General features: G+C 40.2%; 1 protein-coding gene across 3 annotated transcripts; it reads right to left on the reverse strand.

Moving 5' to 3' along the window:
* Positions 1–743: 743 nt before the first annotated feature.
* ACTRT3 (actin related protein T3) lies at positions 744–7,760 on the reverse strand. Of its 3 annotated transcripts, XM_007502248.2 has the most exons (4): positions 7,435–7,572; positions 4,112–4,237; positions 2,082–2,272; positions 744–1,939 (listed from the first exon to the last, which is right to left on the reverse strand). In XM_007502248.2, the coding sequence occupies exons 3-4, from the start codon at positions 2,144–2,146 to the stop codon at positions 1,021–1,023; spliced, it is 984 nt and encodes a 327-aa protein (XP_007502310.1). In that variant the 5' UTR covers positions 2,147–2,272; positions 4,112–4,237; positions 7,435–7,572; the 3' UTR covers positions 744–1,020. The 3 variants fall into 3 exon arrangements, with proteins under 3 accessions (XP_007502310.1, XP_007502311.1, XP_001366003.1); XM_007502249.2 differs by lacking the exon at positions 2,082–2,272; XM_001365966.4 differs by lacking the exons at positions 2,082–2,272; positions 4,112–4,237 and having other exon boundaries at positions 7,435–7,760.
* Positions 7,761–9,489: the final 1,729 nt, after the last annotated feature.

Here is a 9,489-nt window from a genome sequence, read left to right on the forward strand (position 1 = left end):
TAAGGATTTAAAATAAAACAAACAAGTTAATACAGAATTTATTATACTGAAGGCATCCAGATGGTTCATCTGACAGGGACAGGAAGACGTGAGTTCTAGTCTGGTCCCAGGCATTTATTAGATGCTGCTTAAATTGGGTTATAAAAGTGTTCGGGAAGAGGGCTCACAGCTCAAAGTAAGATTCAGGGAGAAATCTGAAGTGAGTTGAACACAGATCAGAAGCTTTAGAATGTAAGCTCCTTGCAGATGGAGATTTTCTTTGCGCCAGCCGCCGCCCCCCCCCCCCCCCACTGGATATGTATAGAAAAGTTTTCCAAATAATTCTCAACTCTTTGGTTAGGACTATGAGTCTGTCCTTAGGGAGAAGGTGAGATGAGACTCACAGAAGGGGAAATGAGAATTTTGTTGTTAGAAGCTTAGTGTGAAACTCTGACCATTGAATAATAGTCTCTGAGGTAAAATCAAGGCTGTTCTCTATTTCCAATACATTGAAATTTGGGTACATGCATACCAGCTGAGGACACTTTTAGTGGCTATTGTGAGGACTTAAATTTAAGCTAAAATCTGAAGTTCTCAGGAAAGCATGAGATGGAGGAAAGTGAACCAAAAAGTCACTTGGGGGCAGTTCCCTAAATTTGAAATTACATCTGGGTCAAACCAGGGCTTGGCATGTTGGGCTATGAATTACACATTCTACATATCCTTAGAGTAGGTGACCAATAACTATTTGCTGATTAATTATTAAATAAATAGTCATTATTTTCCCCTTCAGTGTTTTATTGTAGATGTGGACCAAAGGCATAGTTAAAATGTCTTCCCAGAAAAAAATTAGGTAAAATCTCTTCAAATCCTCTCTCTCTCTCTCTCATTCTCTCTCATTCTCTCTCTCTCTCTCTCTCTCTCTCTCTCTCTCTCTCTCTCTCTCTCTCTCTCTCTCTCTCCTCTCCTTTCTTTCTTTTTCATCCATTCTTTCTTTCATGTACACATTTTCTTAGCATCTTATCAGTGATGGATGGATTTTCAGAAGCATCGTTGGTGTATAATGTTGGCTCCAACCTCTTTAAATTCTGCAGTAGTGATCCACATATCTTGAAAGGCTGGCAGGGAAGCAAGGATAGACCCTCCCATCCACCCAGATACTTTTCTGTCTGGTGGAGCAGAAACCCTCACAGAAGTGTTGGCAGGTACCATGAGAGCCAATTCTTTTACTAGTCTCTTGTCTAAACCAGGGAAACAGGTTGATCCTCCAGCAAGGACAATATTGGAGAAGAAGGAGTTCCTTAGGTCCATGTCACACTTCATTATACTGCTGTAACAGAGTTTGTCAATGCCAGGGGCCTCCAGATTCAGGTGCCCTGGAAGAAAAAGGCTCTCTGGGCAGCGGAACATTTCATCATGGAGTTTGATGGTCTTTCCATCAGGCAGTTTGTAAGTTTTCTCCAACACAGCAGGATTTTTGGTTGTTTCATCTTCAAAGTTGGCAGCCACATAACAGTAGTTCTCTTTGATGTTTTTTACAACCTTTTTGTCGGATGGGCTAAGTAGCAAAATGCCATGGTCTTGGAGGAGTTTAATAAGGTACTCAGTGAGATCTCGTCCAGCCAGATCCAGCCGAAGGACACCGTGAGGTAGGCAATAGCCTTCAAAGATGGGCACACACTGGGATACCCCAGCACCTGAATCCAGCACGTACCCTGTGGTATAGCCTGAGGCAAAGAGGGCCAGGACAGGCTGGATAGAGACATAAAGGGCTGGTACCTCAAAATTCTCAAAGAATAACTCAGTCATCTTTTCCCTGTTAGCTAGAGGGTTGAACGCTGGCTCTGTGAGCATGACTGGACTCTCATGGGACTTCATTTTCAAGTTATTCTCATAAACATTTCTCCACATGGCCTCCATGTCTGCCCAGGAGGTGATCAGGCCTCGTTCCACTGGATAGCTGTAGAGATTATAGGAGAATAAAAAGTCGCCCTTTGGTTTTCATTTCCTTCCCCTCCACCCCTAAAAATTTTACTTGTCCCCAAGAACAGGAACCCAACTTGAAGGCACTAGGATCCCATGTAGGGATCACTATGTCTCACCGAGGACCTCTGTTCCCAGCAGCTAGTGCCCCTGATGTCTCTTCTCTTTCTTTGTCCCTTCCCATCTTCCTCCTTCTTATTTTCCCCAGCTTCTGGACTTTCTTCCCTCCCTTTGAGAGGGATGGTAGTCAGATAGAAAGAGTGTCACATCACCTGGATATGAGCCTACCACTTACTATCATCCGTGTGACCTTAGGCAAGGAGAAGAAGGAATCATTTATGATAGTAATAGCTAATAGTTATATTGTGCCTACTCTGTGCCAGCCACCGTGCTAAGTCTTTTATAATTATTATTTCGTTTGTTAAATAGCCATAGTACTAATTTGTGGCTAGAATTTATATGGTACTTTAAGCACTTTACAAATATTAAATGACCCTGGATAGTAGATGCTATTAAAATCCCCATTTTACAGATGAGAAAACTGAGGCAAACGGGTTAAGTGACTTGCCCTGGGTTGCACAGCTAGTATTTGAACTCAAATATTCCTGACTCAAGATCCATTGCTCTGTCTACTGCATCACCTAGATGGCCCCCCAAATTTTATAAAGCATTCCTTCCTCCTCCTCCCCCCAGTACAAGAGGTATTACAAGAAGCTCCCAGTACCATAGGGACTGTTTTGGTCCTTTATATTTTCAGTCCTTAGCACAATACCTGGTTCATAGTAAACGCTTAATAATAAGTTCTTATTGAATGATCACAACATCCTTTCACTGATGAGGAAAAGGAGAAAATCATGGCGAGAAAGTGATTTCTCCAAAGTCACCCAGCTAGCAATCATCTACAGGGCTGGGAATCATCAGTGCCATTCAATGAATCAAGCTTCCAAGTGCCTACTTAAATGCCAAGACCCAGCACCATACCCTGGGGAATGGAGTGATAGAAATGAAAGGGTTGGCAGAGTTGCTGAGGTTAAAACCTGAACCTGCAGAGGAAAGAAGAGATTCACATATCAGGCTGAGGTGAGAAGAAATGCATTCCAAGCCCAGAGGTCAGCTTGTACAAATACAAAGAGGTGACAGATGCCATTCCAAGTTCTGGGACCAGTCAGTAGTCCTTCCAGTGCCACCAGAAGAGAATGCACACAATGGAGTAATGTGAAATGAGTGTGGAAAGGTCCTTTCCAAGCAGTTTGTGGAAGACCTTCAAAGCCAGACTGAGGAATATATATGTTTATTAATATATATAAAATAATATATTATGTAAGTTAACATATTATACCAATATAGCAAATATATTAAATTATATATAATAAATAATAAAATAGAGAAATAAAAATAGAAGAGAAATTCTAAGTAATAAAAATATAAATTATAATAAAATAAATTTTATTTATAATACAATCCCTTACCTTCCATCTTAGAATCAATACTGAATGTTGGTTCCAAGGCAGAAGAGCAGGAAGGACTAGGCAATGAGGGTTAAGTGACTAGTCCAGGGTCACACACCTAGGAAGTGTCTGAGATCAGATTTGAATCCAGGACCTCCCATCTCTAGACCTGGCTATAAACCACCAAGCTGCTCAGCTGCCCCCTAGGAATATATCTTTTGCTCTATAGGAGATAGGGAGCCAACAGAAAATCTTTGAGCAGAAAAAGACAAATGATTTTTAGTAAGATCTTCTGGGCAGCTTTGTGGGCTATGGATTGAAGAAGGAAATGAGTGGAGGCAAGGAAGAAAGCAATTACAAAGAACAGTTGATGAGGTCCCAAGCTCAGGAGAGAGCCAGGTGATCTGAGAGGAGATATCTGCTAGTGAGTGGTGGTGTTGTTCGAAGAGGACCAGTGGCCTCGCAGGGTGATGACTTGCTCATGAGTTGGATTGAAGTGAGGCAGAGATGCACAAAATCATCAGCTTCACTTTTTCTGCCAGAGTAATTGAAGTCCAGTGGCGAGACAAAAGTCAGGATGACTGGCGATGGCTCAGGATGCAGTGGATGTCCCTGGTGTCTTCAGTGTCTGAACAAGCTCTAAGCACTCCACAACGTCTGCTTCTGTTGCCTTCATGGCTGTTGGAACAAATTGTACTCACCTTCTTCCTGGGGAAGTCTTCAAATACATGGGGTGGATGCTCCCTTAAGTCTCTCACTGACCAGTTTGAGGCTTGTCGGTTATAGGGTCAGATCAAGGAGAGTGGACTTTTGCCTTTATAGGACTCCTAAACAAATCACAGTGTAATGTACTTGGTAGGTGTCCTGAATGAAAGATGAAATGACTGGGGAAACAAAGGTTCGAGCTTCTGAGTATATTGATTTATTAAGCAATGCATGCCAAATGCATAACAAATTGGGACCAGTTAAAAACAATCAAATAAACCCAATTAATTAAAAAGAAACAGTTAACCAGAATAGAAAATTAGGTAACCTAATTTCTAATTGGAGGAAAGATTAGGGAATTTCTAAGTTGGGGTGGGGCAAATAGGTATAATTCCTTGAAATTAGAAAGAGATGTCCCACTCCCCTCAAATGTCTAGATTCAAAGAAACATGGAAACATTTACTGGTTGACCAATATGGGACCAGTTTTCCGACAAGACATATGGGTTGCTTGAGAGGTTTAGTTATGGAAAAACTCTTGGCATCACTCTTTATATCTGACTGGTTTTCTGGACAACATGACCTAGGTTCTTAGTTAAGGGTCTCTAAGCAGCAAGAGGGGCAGCTAGGTGGCACAGTGAATGGAGTGCTTAGTCTGGAGTCAGGAAGACTCATCTTTGTGAATTCAAATATGGCCTTAGACACTTGCCAGCTGGGTGACCCTGGGCAAGTCATTCAACCCTGTCTGCCTTGGTTTCCTTCTCTGTAAAATGAAGTGGATGGTAGATCATCTCAGCAGGTGGAGATGGTATTGACATTATCAAAGTAAAAAACCACAGGACTTGAAATGTGATATGATTGGGATAGGGAAGAGCCCAGAAAGACTCAAGGTAAAGAATCTGGCATGTTAAATCTGAGATACTGATGGAGGGCATCTAGGAGAAAGCTCCCAGCAGGTAGTTGGTGAGGCAGATCTGGAAGTCAAGGTGACAGCTGAATGTGAAACTGAGAATTAGCTACAGAGAAATATTTGAAGTCACAGAAGTCAAAGAGATGACCAAAGAAAGCCCATAGAGCAAAAAGGGTCCAGAAAAGAACATTGGGGAATACCCACAGAAGGGGGCAGTAGATGGTTGATGACCAAGCAAAGGAGCTATTTAATAGATATGAGGACCAGTAGTCACAGAAGCTAAAGGAGAGAAAAGTAATCAGAAGGTGGAGGGTCAATTATTTGAATCTAAAGCTTCAGAGATTTAAACCTTCTTGAAGTTATAGTTCACTTAAGTTATAATCAAGGCTAGAAATAGAGAAAAAAATGATTCAACAAAGGTATGCTTAATCCACAGTATAAGTATGTTTTCATGATGAAGAATTAAGGAACATGTATCAGAGAGGTCAAGTAGGATGAGGACTAAGGAAAGGCCATAGGACTGAGCAATGAGAAGATCCATAGTGGGCTGTGAGAGAGCAATTTCTGTGGAGTAGTGAAGTCAGAAGCCAGACTGGAGACAGAGATAAATGAACGGCTCTAGAAAGTGGACAGTGGAAGACTGAAGGGATAGAAGGCATGAGCAGATAGGTGGTAAAGTGGATAGAGTGCTGGGTCTGGAGTCAAGAAGATGAATCTTCCTAAGATCACAGCCTGAGATACTAGCTGGGTGACCCTGGGCAAGTCAGTTAACCCTGTTTGCTTCAGCTTCCTTGTCTGTCAAATGAGCTGGGAGAAGGAAATGGCCAACCACTCCAGTATCTCTGTCAAGAAAACCCGAACTGGGCTCATGAAGAGTCATACACAAGTGAACACCAACAAAGGCAATAGGTTAAGAGGACTTGGACCCATATTTCCGGATTCTGGGTCCTGCAAGCACTTTTTACATCTACTCTTGCTGCCGATAAGTTGCTTGGTTTCAAGGGGCTCATCATCTCTGAGTCTTGGTTTCATCCTTTATAAAATGGATTATGGATTAGGAGCTTGGAGGGAACTTCAAGGCTGGGAAGAGTTAGGTGATTTGTCTAGGGTCACATAGTTAATAAGTATCTGAGGTACAATTTGAACTCATATTTTCCCAATTCTAAGTACAATGCTTTTTACCCACTGTACCACCAGGCTGTCTACTCTTGAATGCCTGCTGTCCTCAACAAATGAGATGTGTTAAAGTCTTTTATATGAGATTCTATTTCCCACCCATCAGATTTTTGAGGATCATAATTGTTTGTGGAGCTACCTCAAAAAGGTCATACCAATGTCATGTTGGTGGAGCTGTGGATTGGTCTAGCTATTCTAGGAAGCAATTTGGAACTATGTCCAAGAAACTATGCATACCCTTTGATCCAGCAAAACCCTTACTTGGCCTATACCACCCCAAAAAAGAAAAGGAAAAGGACCTATATCTACAGCTCTTTTCATGTTGGGAAAGAACTGGCAACTAAGGGGGGATGGCCAAACAATTTATGATATAAAATGTTGTGCCATAATAAAGAGAAACTAAGGAGGACTTGGATGAATCGATGTAGACTGACATGAGCAGAAATATAAGGACTATTTTATTTTCATCAACAAAATTGAAGGACTAAAGAACTCTGATCATTGCAATGGGCAATCTCACTCCATTCAATGATGAAATATGCCACCCACCTCCTGACAAAGAGAAACTGAACTCGAGGCATAGAATGAGACATACATTTTTGTACATGTTTAATGCAGGAATTTGTCAAACTTAACTATGCTCGCTATTACAAGAGTCTTATTTTTTCTTCTTTTTTTTCCAATGAGGAAAAAATGTAGGAAGGAGTGAAAATAGTTTATTTTAAAAAATAAAATTATTTGCTTAAAAAAGGGCTTCATAAAAGGTAAAATGCTCTTTGAATATGCTGTAAGTTTTTATGTTCTCCTCTTCCTTTATTTTGCTTAATTCTACCCCCACCCCTTTTCTCCTGGCAGAAAGTAAGGAAACAATCTCCTTATGACCATTTCTGTTTTTTTCTTCTGCCCTTTTCTTTTTCTAAGTCTAATTTCTTCTTCTCTTTTCATAGGCTCAGAGGATTTAGACCTTAGAAAACATATTTCAGGACCCCTCCTTTTTATGACTTAGTAGACTGAGGTCCAGTGAGCTTGACCATACCAAAATCACCCTAGGTAGCAATGAATAATGGGTAACATGCTGAGCGTTGGACCTAAGTGTACAAACTTGAAAAATCCAGTTTCCTTTCCACAATTTGCCAAGCTTCTGTCCCTTTTGTCCTTCCCCTTCCATCATTTGTCATCTCCTCTTCTCTTTTACACTCACCCCCTAACTCCTTAAATAGAAAATGGAGTTTACCTGATGGAGAGGGAACATCTCCTGGCCTGTGCTTCCTCTCCCACAAACAGATCCCTCGGTGAGCTTTCTGAGGCCCCGGGTTTGCCCTTGGCTCTGCCTACTATGTTGGCATAGATGAACTGTGGCTCCCTGTTCCCCGCCAAGCCAGCCTTCAGCACTGAAGAGCCATTGTCTATCACTGCAGCAATGGAGTAATTATTCATCCTGTTGGTGCCTACACTTCCCTCCTTGTCATTGGCCTGGCCACTAGCATGCTCTCTTGGGCTCTAGTCAACTCTTCCCTCACTTCCCTGCCTTCTTTAAGATCTCCACTGGCCCAAGACCTCTACAGTGTGAGTAACAATGCGCTCATTATGAAGTCACTAGGAGTGTCCAGCTTTGGAAATCTACTCTTTAATGGATAGATCCTGAACACGGCATGTAAATAAACTGGGGCAAAATAAAACTGTTACAGTTATTGACTTATAAGAACCCTTACAACTTCTTAAATTAAAAAAAATTAATATGCATTATATTATTTTGCCACTTATTTGTTTTACGAGATTTAGTGTTGAATTTCCAAAATTTTTGCATGTATTTCTTCAATTCTTCACCATGAAAAGGCACATCACATTGTATTTTAAGTATATCCTTGTTGAATAGTCCATTTTTCAATTTCTAGACTTGATTATAATCTTTAGGTTTTTTTTTAATCCTTATTTTCTTTCTGACTTACTATTAGTTCCAAGAAGAGCAGCAATAGCTAGCCAATCAGGGTTAAGTGACTTGCCCAGGGTCACACAGCTAAAGTTCATATTTGAATCCAAGTCCTCCTGACTCCAGACCTGGCACTCTATCCATTGTGCTACCCAAGTGCCTCTAATCTATAGGTTTTCAGTGAGGTATATAAATCAAGACAAGTTCCCATATCATTCAGGCATAGTTTAGCTCCCTCTTTTGAATACATTTCTTAACATTTCATAATGTGGTACAAGTTTGGGTTGTATTTTATCTCTATTTGAGGATTTATCTAATTCTGTAATAATTCTATTTTTCACTACATACATATATATGGATTAGAGTTCATCATTCCTTCCATGGAGATCTGACTTTCAGGCCTACTAGAAATAAAAATCCTCCAAATATTTTGGGGTGGGTATTTTACAATGTCATGAAGAAGCTCAGATTTTAATGACTCGCCTAAACTTCTGACAATTTTTTGGGTAGAGCCTGAATAAAAAAGTGAGATTCCCTTTTCCAGACTTCAGTACTTTAGTCCTTATGTTGTCTTGACCATGAAAAACATTATGTTTAATAATGACAATTGAAAAAAAAACTAGTTCTTCTTAATGTTCTTCCCATTTCAAGAAGTCTATAAATGCACTAGGATAATCAATAACAATCTTTCCAGTTTACTAGTTCCTCTCAAATTCTCTACTTGTTTTTCTGAAATGAGGCTGCTTTAAAACGATAATTTGTCAGTTCTCTTAGCATTATTTTTTTCCACCAAATTTTCCTTTGTGATACATTGAAATTTATCTAATTTTATTATGGGTATTGTTAAATTTTAATTGTGGTTGGACTCTGAATATCCAGGAATTTAATTTCTAAATCCCAAATGAATTACTAAAGTAAATGGAATTTATGGTAGTTTATTTACAATAGAGGGAAGATATTAAGGAATGAGAGAGAGAGAGAGGAAACTCCAGCTTCCTCTGAGCCAGGTAGAAATATTAAGGCCCTAATCAGGGAGAAGAGTTTCAAGAAGATGGCAGGGTCACTAAGTCACTCGCCAATGGTGACCATCTAAATGGAAAAAAGTCTTGGTGTCTGTCTTCTGGTTGCTTCTCAAGTGTCTGTCTTCCAGTCTTTCCTTCGAGTCAGAGAGCTCTTTGATCTCCTCAAATAGAATTTGTATATATATATATATATATATATATATATATATATATATAGTCTTCTGCATCTGGTCCTCTTTTAAAGATCTTTTTCTCTTGTGTCACCTCCCCTAAATTTCACGTCTACCAATCACAGCAGACCCTCTCTCTAGGACTGCCCACTCTTTAGTTCACACCT

This window comes from Monodelphis domestica, chromosome 8 (genome assembly GCF_027887165.1).
Source record: "Monodelphis domestica isolate mMonDom1 chromosome 8, mMonDom1.pri, whole genome shotgun sequence".
Lineage (NCBI taxonomy): Eukaryota > Metazoa > Chordata > Mammalia > Didelphimorphia > Didelphidae > Monodelphis > Monodelphis domestica.